Here is an 18,728-nt window from a genome sequence, read left to right as displayed (position 1 = left end):
GCACACACCACATTTATACAATAAAATCTCGATGCTACTTAAAAAAAAATTGTATATACAATAATACAATGCTGCTGCAGACTACACAACATCAATGATGAAAACCGTAAGACTTAGTTACTACATGAAACCCAAAAGATGAGGGCAACAAAAGAAAGGAAAGAAAAAGTGGTTATTCACACCATGCTTACAATTCGGATAGAATAGCGGGAATGTAATGCGATAGTTCGGCGGTGAGAGACTGAAATCCATTCACTAGTTGGGTGTGGAACTCCTGGTCTTCCTCTCCAATTAATCTAAAATGAACTCGAATAGCACGCTTACATACAGCCATAAATTCGAGAAGTGCAGCAATGAGTTGCTGCAACTCTTGCGACCGCAACCTTGTAGCCGGCTCACCAGACAAGAATGCAGTGCACACGCTCAAGACTCCACTGTTAACCTGGATTCATAGAGAATTACATTAGCGTTCTTAAAATTCAATCGGTGGGCATAAAATTACAACAGAAATTAAGAAACTCACTTGAACTGCGACGCTGCCTTGGAGTATTCTCTGAAGACTCTGGAGTCGTGGAAGTTGGTCGCCCTCAGAACTGCGAGGCTCTTCCAGTTCATTCCGCAGAGCAGCAGTTCTAGTTTCGATCATTCCGATTGCATTTTCCACAGGGGAGAACTCGAGCGATTCGGACTTAGTTACTAAGAGTCTATTTACCAAGGCCGGGAAGGATCCCTCAGTCTGTAGAACAGTCCTCCTCTTCCATTGGTCTTCTAGCCCACCTTGAGTTCTTCCATTTTTGGTAAATGGGGTGTCAAATAAGAAGCGGTCAAATACACGAGCACGGACACTCCCGGTAGATAACGAAATGATTCTCTCTCTTCTACTTCCCAGATCTTCATCTTCAATAACAGGATCAACTGCCGTTATCTGTAGGTAGCAAACTCCCGGCTGCAACTCCTCCGCCTTCACTTGCCTAGAGTCTGGAATAATATGCAGTGTGTGACTGCCATCCATTCTAGACTCGTATACATGACTGAGTTTCTCCATTATGTCACCCAACCGTACGTCACGGGGTTCACGATATACGTATTCCTTCCTGTCCAGCTTCCCAAATTTTTCACCATAGAATCCCACTCTGTAATATGTTGCATCAGTAAATGGGATTGGGCTTGATTCCTGCTCAAGGATCGATTCGTAAATATTTGTTAGTAAAGTGTGACATTTCGCCAGTTGTCCATATGATCTCCTACTTTTATAAACTGGAATTACAAGCTCCAGAATACTAGCACAAAAATGATACAACTCAGCTTGGGAGAAAAGCTTGTTCGCAAGCTGTAGGTACTTCACAGCAGAGTCGACTGTGAGTTTAGAGGCACCGTATCCCTCCACCTCAGCTGCTGATGCTTCTGATGTGATCTCACTGCTAACCATAGGACATATTCTGCGTAGAGCTGTCACATGATCTCTGCTCCAGACACCATCATTTCGAGCGACAAGAGCCTAAGGGAAAGCCAAGTATTTGTCAAAGAACAAAGAACTCCCTCCCTAAGCCCCAAACACAGAGACAACACAAATTTGAATATAACAAATTCCGTATAGGAAAAACAAAACGTATAATACCTGCATGACCACAGCTGCAACGGCCACAGCACACTGTGCAGCCTCTGCCCATGACTGCATCTCTTGATGCGCATCGCATAAATGCAATAACCACATAATATGAAGATCAGGCACAGGGGCAAATGCCGTTGCAAGTTTGTAGAAACCTTCTGCAGCAGCATATCTATCCATTGACATCACAGAGGCCTAAATCAAAAGAAAAATAGCAAGCATCTGTTACCGTTCAAAATCTTTGGAGGGCAATAACTACTACCAGAAACAAAACTGTTTCGGAGAAATAAAACTCCCTTTGGGAGTGAAAGCATCATATATAGCCAGAGATAACACTAAGAACTTCAAAGCGTCAACCTAGCCTTACGCACTTTCTATGCTAAATTAAATAAAGTATATTATTGCAGTATGCAGACAGAGAAATTTTTCTATATCAGACATCTCAAAATGGTATTGCCATCAAGTATCGCTACATGAAGGTCCAGGAGAAGAGAAATACAACTAGAAAAACACCACCAAAACCCTGCAATTCCCATATTTTATCTGGATTGAACAGAATGGACTGTGGGCATACAACAACTCAAAAAAGATGATACAAATAAATTAACTCAAAACAAAAAGAACTACTTACTAAAAGAGCATGCTCTAGACTAGCATCAAGAGCCAGAAGGAGACTGTCAGAAAGATATTTCAACTCTGACCAGGACCACCTATTATCAGCGGAAGCTTCTGGAATTATGACGAGAGCATTCTCAGGAAGTCCACATTCATTCAACAGACTGGAGCTCTTTGATTCATCTGCCATGTCTTCTAAGGATTTTCGTAGACGCTGTGCTTCACCACTCTCTTCAAGTGTCCCATTTGCCTTCATCTGCGTTACTTGCACATCAGACATCAACTCTGACAAAGTAATTATAAGCATGACCCTCAATCTAGCCGTCTGCATAAAGTGACAGAAAGAACTCTGCAACACAACAGGAGGGAAAAAAAACAAAACATTAGAAACAACAAAACAAGAGTTCAAAATTGGTGAATGATACAATTCAAGAATCTTACCCTCACAAGTATCTGAAGTCCTGTAACTGCCCTTTTCCTTATGCTATCATTTCGGAAAACTGCAAGCCGAAGAAGATGGAATGTTACTTGCTTTAAGAAACGGTCATTTTCTCTTGCCATTAAAGTTGCGCCATGAAGATCAAAGACACTGTTAAAGACAGGAAATAAGGCCTTGTAGAATGCCAAAGGTTGATTCTTAGAGAAGAAGCTCATGAATATGGAGGTGATGCAATCAAGTTTCCCGTAGTCAGTGGCAATGCTATGAGATGATGCCATCGAGGAAAACTTCTCTGTTATTTCCAAAACTTGAAGACTTACAGCTGCACTTAAGTTTTCTTCCCAAAGTTCCTGAGAGAGGACTTATAAAGTTAAGTTGCCTGACATAGATATGACAATAATGTTCTAAAAACTCACTATTGAGAATCAAATTAGAAAATTGAAAAATTAGAGAAGCTTACCAATTTTTGTCTTAATACCGGGTGCAGCGACTCCCTTAATGCTTGTGCAGATGCACCAATCCTAGAAGATTGTGCCTGAGCTAGTGCCTCTCTCAAGGAATATGGCTGATTTGGGGAGCTCAACTGAGAATTCACCCTTTGCCACAAATAACCATTATCAGGCGTTCCCTGAGGCTGCAATGAAGAAGATGCAACAAAAAATCAGAAGGGTAACCAAAAATAACAGTAGTCAAGTAGGGCTAATGAATCGTGAGGAATTGGTTTTTTTTTTATAAAAGGAAAAAGAAAGAAAGAAGGAAAAACTGTATGTTCTCAGAATTTTCTAATAGTTGTGACCTTAAAGGTCTTTATCATATTTTTATTCACAAACTCCGTGGATTTGGAACAAAAACAGGAAAACATTTTTTTAGAAACAATTACAAGTTCTGAAAATTGTTGACCCCCTGGACCACACGGAGGTTACACAGAATACGAAAGAGAGACACCCACTCTGAATTCTTGTCTTGATGCCTCAGATAGGTAGTTGTTGATTGCAGGAGAAAGTCTGTCAGAATATTTCGGGGAACCAGGACCATCTCCAACAGCAGCAGGGCTCCGAGAACTGGATCCCATAAGCACGCCATCAGCAGGTTTTCTATGCTGTAAAATAGAGGGCCATCAAGAAAATTGAGGTATTTGAGTCAATCCCCATACCATTCTTAAGAACATAACATCAGTGAATCATACGTGCTCTCCATGAAAGGTGATTTATATCATTTACGTTTCTGTTAACTCACAAAATCAAAGGTGATGTCATACTATTTACTTCATATACCATTTACTCTGTCAGTTATCACCACCGCAGAAGGAAACAAGTAAAAGGTGACTTCAATAAGTGTGGGGTTATTAACCAAAATAAGATTATTGAAGCAAGCAATATTATGAGCTATAGAACCAGTGGTCTTAGTGAGACTATACATTACCAACTAGGACAATCAGTCGTCTTAACAAGAAGCCAAATAAGATGTCAAACGAATATTGAATTTCAGACAAAATAACCACCTCAAAAAGAACAAGGCATTCTTCCATGAGCTTGAAGAACAATCTGGTTCGAGCAATGCTTTGTTGCCATGCCTTGACAAGAGAAGTATCATCTAAGTTGCGCACAATTTGCAAAATCACAATCAAAACTTCACGCTTCTCTGTGGCGTTTAGGTTATAGAAGACAGGCATTTCATCTAAAATCTGTACAAAACATAACACAATCATTATGAGAAACTGACCTCGGATAAGATCAACATGGTGATATATCTATAATATATTCAAGAAGCCAATGTCCAAGCATGCATCTTTGATTGAATATATACATCAAGCATATGCACATTAAGTATCAACTTGGTGAACTATGGTATGAATGGATTATTATAATTGGAAATAACGGAAAAAAAAAAAGATGCAACTTTCTGAAAGGTTGGTCAATACTTCCTAATGTAGTAATGTGAAGTTTCAATATCTTGAGAGTGCAACAATATATTTATACCCCCAGGTCTCCTCTAGGGAATGAGAATATGGGAAAACCTACTAGGTGTATAAACTTTTTTATATTGAACATGCCTATTCGTAGCAGAAATTATTATTTCCAATCATGTAAACCCTGGATGATCTTCATGAAATCATTTAAATGCTGACAGACTATTAATTCAACCTATAAGCAGATGGATTTTTCCCACATCACATAATTTATGTCTTGGACCACTGAAAGCTTACAGGTCAGAAAAATTTTAGTGGTCAAACAAAGAAAATGGAAGGATTGTTTTTCCTTTTATTGTGAGAAACTAAGTATTACGGAAAATGAACATATGGAAAAACAGACGACATTCATTATTCAACAGAAGTTCTCAACATGCACTGGTTGTTTGTTTGTTTGTTTGTTATCTCTTTTGAAAAGGATACTGAATTTTTCATTGATATAATGAAAATAAAAGGATGAATACAACAAGACAACAACGAGACAGTCCACAAAACCAAAACAATGACTCCAAATTCAGGAATAAAAGCGACTACCCCAAAACTGAACAAACTTATATAGAAAGCTGAACTAAACAAACAGACCACAACCATGTAAATCTACACTAGAAATCATGTTATTGACAAGCTAGCTTTAAACTACACTTAAGAACTTGAAAGAGAAATAGAATCACGTTTCATTACACAGATGTAAGATTTTAAGATATGGAAAGTGATAACAAATCGTTCCAAAATATTTCTTGGATATTAAAAGACAATGAGCGCCATTGATTTAAGCCAAGCTAAGTTTTTGACAGGCTAACTTTAGTTGCACACGAAAAAGATAGGATAGATTAAAAGATAAACATGCACCTGCCCGATAAGTGGAAAGTACAGCTGAGCAATGTATAGTTTATCTTCAGGCTTCTGGTACCGGGCATCAAATTCATGCTTGCATAAGAGAACAACTAAAATTCTGGCTGCCTATAGACACAAGCCCGATTAGAAAAGTTAACCAAGTGGGACAAACGCCAAAACAAATATAGACAGTAGGTGGGTTAAACCAAAAGCAATGAAATCTATGATAATTTAAGTGCCCTTTGAACAGTATCATGATTACTTTTCCACTCCTCGCAGATTGTGGTTAGTCTCACCTTTGCCCGCAGAGGTAAATCATCATGATCCCAAGTAAGAAAAAGTTCTTGTATTAATACAGATGAAAGGTAGTTCCTATAACAGAAAAAAAAAAAAAGAAAAAAAAAAAAAAAAAAAAAAGTCAGACAAGAGACTCAAGGCATTATTAAGCCCAAATAACAAGGCCTTCACAGAAAAGAGATAAAAGAAAGACAAATTTGCTCTGAAGAAAATTCTGGCAAGATTAGCATATAAGATTTAGCAAGACAATAAGAATCACTAAATTCTGCTTCCTAACAGTTCCTTTCACTTTCATAAAATCTATGGGAACCCTTTTGTAAGAGAACTTTTGTACCCAAAGGAAACTCTCCAATTTTACAATTGACTTCCTGAAATTGCCTCAAATACCAAATCAATACTGATATTGCCTCTTTCCTCAAGTCAGAGGGGTTCCTATTCCCACTTTTTCTACCAAAACCAAGAACAGAAAGTTTCTACTCTACAAGGCACTCGGTCACATATCCCCATTGTAAAAGTATAAATGAACATGTCTTTTATTTCCAGGGCAGGAAAACGATACATAAGGATTGTAAAAGTATATGTTGAAGATATGGCACCTATCAGAAGGGTCTCTTCCAGGCATTTCAACAAAGAGGTCGTGATCACATATAATCTGCAAAAATGTAAGCTTGCAGTCATGCAGAACTGATTGGCAGACACCTGAAAACTTGTCCAGGTACAAGGACACCTGCAACAGATTGATAAGAACTGCACTATCAAATTGGGTGAACCATAGCATAGAAATGCCACATCCAGGAGGTTACACACGAAAAGCTTTTCATGCTCAATGTTTGAAGGAATGTCTTTAGCAAAGTCACGCCTTTATACTTGCAAGAGAATATATCTCCAGCTTTCTTAGTATTTTAGAAATAATTCCACCACAACTATAAAAGTTGAAGTTCAACTTGAAATTGACTGGTTAACAGAAGCAACGGATTACTCCGTATAACTATTAGAATAATTACACCCATACCTACAGAGAGTTCTACCACTTAAGTAAATAGATGAATAAACATCTTCCTTTGAAAGTTTAGATTGATTTCTTTTACAAAAATACATAAACTTCACCACTAGATTTTAGAAGTACACACACGCCTACTCCCATAACACAATATAGACCCAAGAAATAAGTAAAACAAATATTTGAGAAGTATACCAAATCAAATACTTGGCGAGGCTCAATAATGGATAGAAGATCATAACAAAAGAACGCTAAACTGCTATTTAAACGTTTAGCCAAGCTTAATCCCTTCTTGCAACGTTCATGTACTTCGGTAAGAAGGCAATCATACAACTGCATTATGCATCTAAATACACCTTCTTTCAATTGCATTGGAGGAATATCTTCACCTGTATGGCAAAAAATTAGAAAGGAAAAATCAAAGGAATATCTTCACCACTGCCAAGCCAGAAACATCTCTATTCAATCCTTGACAAGCAAACTTTGGTTCTCTTTTTCAACACAAAAGAGAAACCTCTCATTTATCATTTTCAACTCTGCTCACCCAAAAATAATAATAATAATAACAACAACAATAATAATAAAACCAACTCTGCTTGCATGACAGACTGTCAATTTTGAAGACAATCATAGATAATCTTTCAAATGTTAGTCTGTTTCATAAACGACAAGGAAGTAAGAAAACTCTTCAGATCAGGGAAAAGCATTTTCATTAATAGAACAAAGATGAAAAGTAGGGGAACGCCCAATGCTCAAACCAACTTTGGGAAGAACAAAAAGATTTATCTTCCAGAAACAGAATGCTAAATGTGATATAGTTAGAGACAAAGAAGTAGAAATCCAACAATCCAAGTACAAGGAGCAAACTTTGGGTAAAATAATAATAATAATAATATATATATACATAAGCTTAAAGGATTAATGTAATTAATATGAAATTAGATGAGAAAATTATACGATAAACTCCCTAGTGCGTTATTCTCCACATTGTATTTTGGCAAGAAACTGTGCTTTCATCAAGAAAAACATAAAAATATAGAAAGGCATTTCTCTCTCTAAATCCCGGTACAAACATAAAGAACAGAGAACATTAAACCCACCTAATGGAAGGCTATGATAGAAAAGTCGAGTTTTCTCCAGTGCCATTGATTTGACAATTAGCTCAAGGAAAAACCAGGCCATAGCCAAAACATCATCATAAACTGGTCCAACACGATAGCCTTTGGCCTACAAAATTAAAAAAAAAAAATCTTCAGAAAGTTCTAATATGTTTCTCCACTATGATACATGGAGAACCAATGAAATAACATTTTAAGAGTTACCGGATTTGAAAAACTGAAATCAAATAATCACCACAAGGTTGCATGTAAACAATCGTCAGTGTTATGTTCCTTACAGTAATCAAGAACACAATCTACCAACCATTCATCAAAAGTACACCAAAAATAGATAGGTAAACAAAGGCAGGGATCCAAATGAAACCCCAGAAAAAAAAAATAATTGAAAAACCCACGAAGGACAAATTAATGTCTTCAAGGGTTGAGCTACACAATAAATAGGTATGTGTTAGAAATAGTGGGATTGGGTCATGTTGAAAGCCTAAGCCCAAGGGTAGTTATGATGTACTTCCCCCTAATTTTTTTATTGTTTTAATAAGGCTCGTTTTGCCCATAAATATTTCCCCCTTGTACTTTTATTATCATAAGACAATAATAAGAAATATCTGCATCGTGGTTTTTTTCCCTGTACTAGGATTCCCACATATATTTGTGTTTGTTCTAAGGATGCCATTACATAACTCATGTACAAAAGAAAACACAGTAATTATTTTGACATTAAAGACCATGATTGCATAACCAAAGCTAACTGAAAATAACAGAGCCAGAACCACCTTGCTCCTAGCCAAGCTTCCCCAGACAGTGGACAGACCAGGGTATACGGGTGGCTGGCGACCTCCAAAGTCATCAAAAGCATAATCAACATAATTAACAAGGAAGTGATTTCTTTCACCATCTTCGGCCGATTCCTGCTGCACCCTATATATTTTTGTCACACAGTCAAAAAAAATCAATAAACAAACAACAAGAATCCTGACTTTGTAAGACAGAATGTGAACCAAATAAAATGTCAAACATACAACAACAAGAACTTTGTAACATGAAAAAAAAGGAAAAAAAAAAACTAAAAGACCCAAGAAACTGTATGATGATCAAGCCAATTTCTATGATAGGCGTTGGTGTTTAGCATAGTGGGGTTGGCGTTTGTGGGTCAACAATGTTCAGGGGTGCAACAGCTATTCTTCAGGACCTAGATTGTGAAAGTATTCCTTGCTGAAATTTAGTTCAAGAGAAATCAGAAATTTTTCAGGAAAAGTAATTGATTAGGATGTTTGCTTTGAAGCTGCTTGGATTATTGTCTTCTTCACTTGACATTATCTCTCTAAGTTCTTTGATGACTTTCCCATTCAGAATTTATGCTTATTTGGATTGATTGCATTTGTCTTTACAGCAGAGTCCTTGTGTATTTGTACTCACCGTTTTCATTTTTTTGTATTTTAAGCATTTTCACTTTTCATTATTTTAATGAAAAGTTTTGTATCCTTTTCAAAGAAAAATATTAAGCCAATTTCTAGAAGAGTAAGATAGGAACTCAATTTGGAGATTGAAAAGTAAGAAAATAAGCTCAAATTACACAAATCAAAGAAAATCAGAAAACTTACCAAACATTTGAGGGGCTTTAATAAATTAGACAAAAATAAATGTAGAATTTACAAAACTTAAACAAGTACCTAGTAACAATATTAACCATTGCTCTAAAAGCCGCAACCTGAAATACATCGGACAAACAAGAATTAGATGACAGCTTGTACTGAAACCCCAAAAAGAAATTCATAACTTCAAGCGAATTATCTACACTTCGATGAAATTAAACAGACATACAAAGCCCCCTGAAATAAAAAAAATAAATTAAATTTAAAACCTGGAGGGTTTCTCCGCCGTTGCCAATGAGATGGAGCAACATATTCAAAATAGGATGAAGGAATTGGAGTAACGCAGTGGAATCAACATTCTTTAAACTGTTAATAGCCTGCATGTAATGGACAGCACCACCAAAGATATTATTGTCCAGTTAAATTAAATCCCCAGTTGGGTTGAAACAATTAAAGTATCTAGTTATCTACATGGCTATCGCCTATTGTTTAATAGAATGATAGGAATTGGTAATGTTAAAAAATTCTTGCAATGCCCAAGGGGTGGTGTGTGCATGCACGCATGCCTGTGTGGGGTGGCAGAATTTTCGTATAACTTAAAAGGGAAAAAAAACCTCCAGAAGTTCAGAACCCCAAGGAGGACTTGTTCGAAGAGTGTGCCTATCGTATTCCAGAAAAAAGTCCCTGATTCGTTCGTTGATGGGATAAAGGGAGGAACACAGTCTTAAGCGCAATTTGAAGATGTTCTTCCCATCTTCCAAGTAATCTAGCCTCTCCTGTACAATCAGAAAAACATGAATGGTAAGTAGAAGATGAACAAACGAAGACCAACAAGAGGAAATAGTCAAATCACTGAATCAGAAATTTTCACTGTTGCAGAGGGCACAGCAGTGAAGGAAGCCAAAACACACCCTGTTTGTATCTTGGAGGTAATGTGGAACAAGCTCTCTCATTACTGGCAAAGAAATTTCAGACCGTAACCTAAATTAAACCATCAAGATCAGAGATTTCAACAAGGAGATGCATACATGAATACAGTTCACCGAAATACTGGAGCATTGGTATTAAATTTCGAATAACATATTCAAAGCCTGTTTCCAATTAAATTTAAAGAAAAAAAAAGGGAAAGTGAAATTTGGAGGTGCACGGCAAAATAATTAAGTTTTTGTAAAAATCAGAATTAATTAAAATCCACATAAAATTCACAGAAACTAAACGTGGAGAGATGCATTGTGTCCTTCACAAAAAGTACAATCAGGAAACTATATAGAAGCTATATTCAACTCAACCTAAAATCTGGTACGTCACTTTTCAAATGTTTTCAAACATCATAAACAAGTACATACTGAGCATGTGTTGACAAGGGGAGTGATGCATATCCAATCGGCACCTGGAATATGTCAGCAAAAGATGTGATAATTCATAATATTAATTATTAACCAACAGCCATGTAAGAACCAGGATAGAAGGGAAGCAGAAAAGAACATACTGGCTTGGGAGCTTCTAGTTTTGCTTGCATATCAATATTGAAGAAAGTAAACAACAAGTGATGCTTTGGTGTCCAGGTAGCCGGGAGGGAGAGTTTAATCTCATCATGGTAGCAAGCCACTCTTGCACCTACAGCAACTTGAGTGTGAGCCCACTTCTGAAGAGATGCACCCACCTCCACTGGATACATAGCCTAAACAAGTCTCCCACCAAAATCATACATATAAGTATGCCAAATACAAATTACTTTCCATATAGGCCATCACCTCATCAGTCATAACCGACACATAGAGTTGAAATTGATATGTTTAAGTAATTGATATTGTAGTATTTAGACATTTACCTCCAGAGGCTGTCTGCGTGGGTCACTATCATCCTCTCTAAGTTCTACTCGAATGAACAAGTTCCTCTTGCGGCTCAAACTAACAGTCAGGGGATAAACATAAAGACAGTGAAAGAGCTGCAAGAATGGCTCGTTCCTCATCATAACGCGGAAGTCGAATGCGTGGAACTGAAAGCCAAACCAACAAACTCTACGGTCAACAATTATTAATGATAATCTTGGCTGTCAATGGTGAAGATTTAATACAAATTATAGCTTAAATTTCAAATTTTAAGAAAGGTGTATTCATGAGAATGGTGTGTTTTCCTATATATATGTGTGAGACCTCCAATTGTCTATGTGCCATTGTTGTGTTCTGCCAGAGTAGACATGCTCTAATACCAATATGTTAAGTATTCAAACAAATTAACCTGCAGAAAAGAAATCGAACAACAAAAACAAACCAAACAACACAGAAAAGAGACCCAGAGTTTGTGAGAACACTGTTATATTTTGAGTTCTTCGATCTGCAGTGTGTTGTGCATGTGAGATGATAGTAGGACGATTCCCTTTCTACAATGTATGATATCCAGCAATTTTGAGACAGCTGGTTGGTTCCCTCCTCCTATTACACTTCTGGTCTACAAATTTCCAATGCCTACTTCCTCTCAGCCCCGCCCCCCCCCCCCAACCGCTTACAACCCAATAGACCATACTCCACACACGATCCACTGCCAGCTAGGCATAACCATTTTCTTAGCCACTTCACAATTTACCCCTTCTAGAGCAGGTCTTCACAATATCCTTCATGATCAGTACCAGTTCACCACTTCTCCATTATTTTCCATAAACATCTGTTCACTGAAATTAATTCTGTCTGATTTCTCCTCAGACTAAATACTAACTGCAATGCACAACTACTTTTCAATTTAATTATACTATTTAAAATCTAAAACTTGTTCCAAGTGAAGTTTATTCATCAACTCATCCTACAAAATTCTTCATACAAGTTATGAGGGATCCCCTACATGAGATCCTTCTCTAAAAAGCAAGGATCAAACAAAATTAGCTTTTAAGATACCAGATATGGAAATAAGAACCTATTGCCCCAAAAACTTTGATGCAGCTAGAGGTCCGATGAACCAGTTAAAAAAGAAATAAAGTTTATTAAGGCCCTACAATCCACGTTGGGCAGCAAAACAGCAATTTCTGACCCATATACTAATTGTTAGATATTATTTATATTTTCTCCTTGCTATATCCTAAAGAATTTCTAAAATTCACCCATTCCTCATCCTTCAACCACTTATCTCTAATTAACATGTTTATCATAGAAACAGATTATAAGCATATCATCGATCAGAAAACTACTTCATTTCATAGCAAAATCTTGATTCCAAAGCAAGTAAAAATTTGAAATAAATGATAAAAAGACCTATCAAACAAAGAACTATTTGGTGGTGAGATATTAAAATAAAGAATATTAGCAATTTATACTTACGTCATCTGCATTTGTATCGACATTTTCATGAGATAATGATCCATTTCCAGAAAATTCTTTCCCGACAGGAAAATTTGACTTTGAGCTGCAACTAAGATGCTGGCTATCAGAACCATTATTGGGGAACTTCTTGAATGTGGAATCAACCAATCTGTCCACCATATCGACGGAGTCACTGATCACACTGCCACTCTCTGACATGTTTTCATTGTCAGCATGGGAAATCTGGTGCTTCTCAATTTCCAGCCTAAGAACTCCTTTTACGGGCTTATGAACCTTGTGTTTGGGATCCTGTAATTTGAACAGGTAACCATCATTGATCACATTTAGAGGCACTTTGAGATTTTATAAGAAGTACAATGCCATATAATTTGGACAAAATAAGATCAGATTTATAACATAGATTGAAGCACCACACCTGAAGTGCATCTTCCGTGTAGCCTTCCTTAACCTTATTTAAGTTGGATATTTCAACAACTACAGAGCTTCCACTAGAGTAACCCAGCTTTCCATCTACTGTGACCTTGGTGCTAGGCTCAAAGACGCCTTCATGGGAACTAGAGCCAGTTATGCTAGGAGCAAGAGGACTACTTGGGGAAGCAGATCCAGCAGATGCTGCACCAGTGCTGTTGTCAAATAATGAAACAATGGCCCAGGCAAAGGATTCTCTGTAAGGCATGATTTGAGACCAGACCTGCAATTTTTGCTTTTCTCTTTCATTCAAATGCACCTGCAGGTGGAGTTCACACAATTAAAGAGCATTAGTTCAGATGATGAAATCACGAAACAAATATTCAAAGGATCAGGACTATGGAGAGAACATATTTATTTAGGCATGCTGGCCCTTTCAGTTAGGACACATAGCATAATAGATAGATTTCTTCCTTTCTTTTTTTTTTTTTTTTTTGGGGGGGGGGGGGGGGGGGGGGGGGGGGGGGGTAGGGATAATTTATGAAGATTGATAGAATAAACCCTCAAAAAAGGAAAAGATGAAGAGGAAGAAGAAGAAAAACTAAATTGAATTTGTAGAAGATAACTCAAACAAAAGAATAAAGGAACACATATATTTAGACATACTGGTTCTTTACGTGAATACACAGAAGCAGTAACCCCTCCTTCTTCTGTGGCATGTTTCTCTAACTGAATGAAAAGACAGACAGATGCTGATGGAGCCTCCAAATAGAAAATTCCGCGCGGTTCAAATGATATTTTAGGCTGGAACAGAAATGGGCGAAGAGAATATATTCTTCATTCACCATAAACCCATAGAAGATGCAAATTAAATTCAGAGGGGGAGAAAACAGAGGAAGTAGCTTACATCCTGCATTTCTTTAGGTGCAATGCGAAAATGGAAATCCTCAGATAATTTTTCCCTCCTCTCCCTATTATACAAGCAAATTGTACCATAAAATGGCTCTTTGGAAAGAGTTGAAAGTGGATGGTGCAGAGAGAAACATGTTCAAGTCAGTAATCATAAAGAATTGAAGTGAAACAAATAAAATATAAGAAAAAGATGTATGAACCCCAGGAAGATATGAACTACTCTAAAAACACTTACCAACCAACCCCGCTTGAAGGGATAGTGATAGAACTTTAACAGAAATCTTCAAGCCACTGGCATGATTTACAAGAGGGAAGAAATAAGTAGCGGTTCAAACTTGTAAAAATAGTAAATTGGCTTGATAAGAGGATAGAATTCTGTATATGATTTTTATAATTGCCATACTGTGTTGCAGGAGTTTCTGGTATCCTCTGACCAAATGTCATTGACCTTTCATTTTCCCAATCAAAAGCTGGCTCGTAAGCTGGAAGAGGAGAAGGACCAATCTGCTGCAAAAATATTAGAACTATATTAGCATAAACGTAATAGTGGGGAAATATAAGCAGTATAATGTTTCATACAGTTAGGTTCATCTCAAACCTTTGGAACATTCGATAACAATGGATCATATGTGGTAGACTCTGGCCTTCCGGAGGTACTAGGTACATCATCCTCTGTAGTATCATCAGGCTTTGTGCGTCTAGCATAAGTAAGACGCATTTCTGCACACGAGTTGGAATAGTTATATGGAAACGATAACAAAGTTTAAAGACTAACAGAACCACTGAATGACAGTTGTAAACTGTTTGGAGAAGTCAAAAGAGCTTTCATTAGAAAGTATAATTTAATATAGAAGTTGGATAGATTATCTAAAGCCTACAATGTAATAAAGGAAAACCAAAGAAATGAAAACCCAACTAAAGGGCTCCAACCAAGCAAAATTGTGTCTATAAAATAGTTACAAAAATAATAATAATAATAATAAAACTTCAAAATCGAACCCTTCTCCTCTTCTTCTCTTTTTTCCTCACCAAAGTCATCCAGAGGAAATTTGAAAAAAAAAAAAGAATTTTGCTAAGATCTTCCCACATTACCTCAAGTCATTTCCAAAGTATTCTATCCGGAAAAAAAAAATCAAAGATTATGGCAAAACGCTCCTTAAGAGCCCAGATTTTAGATGATCAAGTACCCATTTTTCTTGAGGAAAGTAGTGCCCATTCTCTTTCATCAGCTTATTCCAGCAACTCCAAGTTGTTTATAGAGGCTAATCCTGATTTATTGGAAATTGGTTGTACCCAAATTCAAGCTCCAGTCCGTTCTTCTAAGTCATTTTCTCATCATCCTCACTCTACCTAGTTTAGCCTTAACTCCAAGGTAAAATTTTTGAAGGGCTCTCCAAGCAAAACCCCTCTCAATCAATCCAACAAGAAAGGTGAGTCTTTTTGGACTGTCGTTTTAGCGTTAGTAGTGAGGAATTGGAGCATTTAGATAGGTCAACCAAACTTGAAAATCAGAAACATTTTAAGCCTCTAGAAATACATTTCAATGCCCCGTTTCAATGCGAGGAAGAGCCAAGATCCGTAAATTTTCCTTCTGCTACTCGTTATTGTCCCCGATCTTGCAAAATACCAGATCATTTAAAATTAATAGTTGTTGATTGTGGAATTATTCTAATTTGATTCTTCAGCAATCTAATGTATTTCTCTTCAATGTTAGATCAACTTCAGTCTTTCTTAGATTTTCCTTCATATGGGTGGCAAGTAAATCCTTCACACCAACTAGTTGCATCTTCTTGCAAGTTTTTAGTTTCAAATTAGTTATTTATGAGAGGATTTTGCATTATGATTTGTATTTAGATTTCTTCGGATATGGTTTTGTTAGCTTGATCTCTTCTATTTGGAATTTGTTTTATAGCTTTTATTGTAGCTGAAGATTGAATTTTCTCTTTTCTTTTGCTCTTAGTATAATACTCTTGTACTTTGAGCTTAAGGTTCTTTTATTAATAAAAATTTAAGAGGCTTGTCTCCATTTCAAAAAAAACTTCAAAATTGAAGCTTAAAGAGCATTAAACCTACTAAGGCACCCAACATCACTAAAATTCATTTCTAACCCTCCAAACAAAAGACAATTGTGAAAGAAAACGTATACCTTTACGATTTTTTAAATTTTAATTTTCATTTTAATTTTTACCCTTACAATTAGCTGTCTCATTTTCTAATTATTTAAAAAGAACATAATCTGATATCAAATAGTGACAAAATCCCCATTGAGAAACTTGAAGATCATCTCAATGCCAAGCATGAAAACAATCCTTTTTTTATCTTAACAAAATACATCTTCATTGATTCGTTGAGCTCTTTCCCCTCCCCACCACCCAGTTTGCAGCTTGTGTAATGGGGTTGAGGACAATTGTATCTACGTTCATTGCATGTATGCCAGGAGGCTTGATCATTAATCTTTTCTCAGCTGAACTTTGCAGTCTGCCTCTCTCTTAAGCTTGAAAGTTGGTTTTCAGAGGCTATTGCAGGAATATTCTTCAAATGCAAAGCAGAGGCTCTATGGAATTGTGTGGCTTGAGCCCTTCTGTGGCATATTTGGAGGGCAAGATAATATAGGACTTATTAGAATAAGTCATCTTCGCTGGATTTTTTCTGTAGCAGTGCATACCATACAACCTCTTTGTGGTGCTCCAACCACAATAAATTCTTTTGTGATTACAGTCTTTTTATGATTATTGATGATTGGAAGGATCTTCTTTTGTTTTTCCAGCCTTTGGGCAGGGTTTTCTTCTGCTTGGCCCCTCAGTTGTTTCTTTTTATATGAATAACATATTGTTTATATCCAAAATATATGTATACAGGCTACGATCCATTGATATCAATTGACTCAAAAAGTTATAGGACACGAGTAGTCCCCCCTTATTTTATGTGATGACAATTGTAATTAGCATGTTTGAAATCAAAATGCCTCGTATTATTGATAGGCTATATGCCTGTAGCCTTCATAAATTATGATATTAATTCCGTATTTCAGGAAATATCATAGTAGAGCCACATTGCACTATAACTATTGCTAAATTACAATTATTAGGATTTAGGCCAACTGTTCGCTACAAGTAAAGTAACCATGGCCTGTGACAAGCTCGAACCAAGCAAGTCCTGGTTTAATCAAGATATTATTCCATAGTTTATGCGGTGAGAAGCTCGAAAATAAAAGAGATCCCTAGTACCTTCAACTGCCCTCAGTTTTTGCTACAGAGAGACAAATGTTCATGACTTGTGAAGTCAACATGTGTGAGTATTCCTGAAGATAGGATCCAAAACTTGATTGGAAAAGAGCGCGTGTATCATTCAGAGTCCTAACAGTATGTATTTATGTATGGTAGAGGGGGGTACATGCATGAGTCCACACAGTCTAACACATGCGCAACCGATTGAAGTCGTACGGAAAGAGGAATAGAACAAACGAAACTACATAAGGGGAAGATATAAGCCGTCCACAACGAAAATGACTGTATGTCGACCGCCATTCGAGCTTGACGAGATAGAGAATAAGCAGTACTTGTAAGAAAAAAACAGTATAATTACCAGTTTCAATGTCAGTATCGGGGCCTTCATATATCTGATTCTGAAAGGAGACGGGACCGATAGTCTCATAGTGACCGTACTTATTTTCATCCTTTACCCAGTCAGTGGAATAGCACTGCACGAGCTCATTGAGGTATGGCCATTGCTCCAAATTCTCCTCGAACTACACAGAAAACAAGAAATGAAAGACAGAAAAAGGGAGAGAAGAAGTAAAATTCGAGCGGGAAGGGAGGAGAAGCAGCATATACCTTGTTGTGCCACTTGATAGAGGCGGGAGTGGAATCTCGACGATGTAGAAGATGCATTGTGGTAGATCTAGGGTTTTGGGAAGAAGAGTAGCAGGTGGTGAAGAAAAGATAAGAAGAAAATGAAAAATGAAAAATGAAGTATGAAGTTGGGAAGTCTCTTTCAAATTTGGTATTTAGGAAGTGGATACAGGTAAACGAAGCAGAGGAAGGAATAACAATGGCGTAGTTGGTAGATCTGTAGTGAATAGAAAAGAAGAAGGCGTAAAAGAGAGAAACAGAGAGGCGCCAGCCAGCAGAGGAGAAGCTGAAGCTCAAGCCATTGCAGTGCGGTACAGACTACACAGTAGTAGAGAAAACCAGTGAAAGTGAAAGGGTAAGGCGTCCAAAATACAGCAAGACACCGAATCTCGGGGGCCTAATTAATCGTTTAATAATCAATTCGGACCCTCGGCTTTTGGGTCTTAGTTTTTTATTTATTTATTTATTTTATTATTGACTTCTTTTCTTTTGGAAATATATATATATATATATATATATATATATATAATATGAACTTCCTTTTTTTTTTAGCTTCTAAGAAAAGCAAATATAGAAGCACTTCTGATTTTAAAAAAAAAAAAACAAAAACAGAAACAAATCTATTTCCCTTTTCTCCTTTCAAATGCTTCTGTTCTCATCAACTAATGCACGTTGCCACACCCAACTACTTCAATATAAAGCCCACCATATCCACACTTGCTTTCAGAATGAGTCATCCCCATCAGCTTGGAATCTTGGAGTCAAGTAGG

At 36.9% G+C, this 18,728-nt stretch overlaps 1 protein-coding gene across 2 annotated transcripts; it reads right to left on the bottom strand.

Annotated features, from left to right (window-relative positions):
• Positions 1 to 12: 12 nt before the first annotated feature.
• On the bottom strand, positions 13 to 18,371 carry LOC103489635 (guanine nucleotide exchange factor SPIKE 1). 2 transcript variants are annotated; one of them, XM_008448878.3, is made up of 30 exons: positions 17,941 to 18,371; positions 17,693 to 17,855; positions 14,706 to 14,827; positions 14,511 to 14,614; positions 14,343 to 14,398; positions 14,103 to 14,200; positions 13,862 to 13,999; positions 13,203 to 13,514; positions 12,785 to 13,075; positions 11,305 to 11,472; positions 10,963 to 11,154; positions 10,820 to 10,863; positions 10,385 to 10,454; positions 10,088 to 10,249; positions 9,743 to 9,850; positions 9,552 to 9,589; positions 8,655 to 8,799; positions 7,864 to 7,990; positions 6,959 to 7,152; positions 6,360 to 6,490; positions 5,763 to 5,838; positions 5,482 to 5,592; positions 4,165 to 4,347; positions 3,613 to 3,762; positions 3,124 to 3,297; positions 2,666 to 3,013; positions 2,241 to 2,573; positions 1,619 to 1,804; positions 524 to 1,498; positions 13 to 442 (listed from the first exon to the last, which is right to left on the bottom strand). In XM_008448878.3, exons 1-30 carry the CDS (start codon positions 17,995 to 17,997, stop codon positions 188 to 190), a joined length of 5,511 nt encoding a protein of 1,836 aa, XP_008447100.1. In that variant the 5' UTR covers positions 17,998 to 18,371; the 3' UTR covers positions 13 to 187. The 2 variants fall into 2 exon arrangements, with proteins under 2 accessions (XP_008447100.1, XP_008447101.1); XM_008448879.3 differs by having other exon boundaries at positions 14,511 to 14,611.
• Positions 18,372 to 18,728: the final 357 nt, after the last annotated feature.

Source organism: Cucumis melo, chromosome 1 (genome assembly GCF_025177605.1).
Source record: "Cucumis melo cultivar AY chromosome 1, USDA_Cmelo_AY_1.0, whole genome shotgun sequence".
NCBI lineage: Eukaryota > Viridiplantae > Streptophyta > Magnoliopsida > Cucurbitales > Cucurbitaceae > Cucumis > Cucumis melo.
The sequence above is the reverse complement of the archived record's forward strand: the minus strand, read 5'-3'. Positions and strand labels throughout refer to the sequence as shown.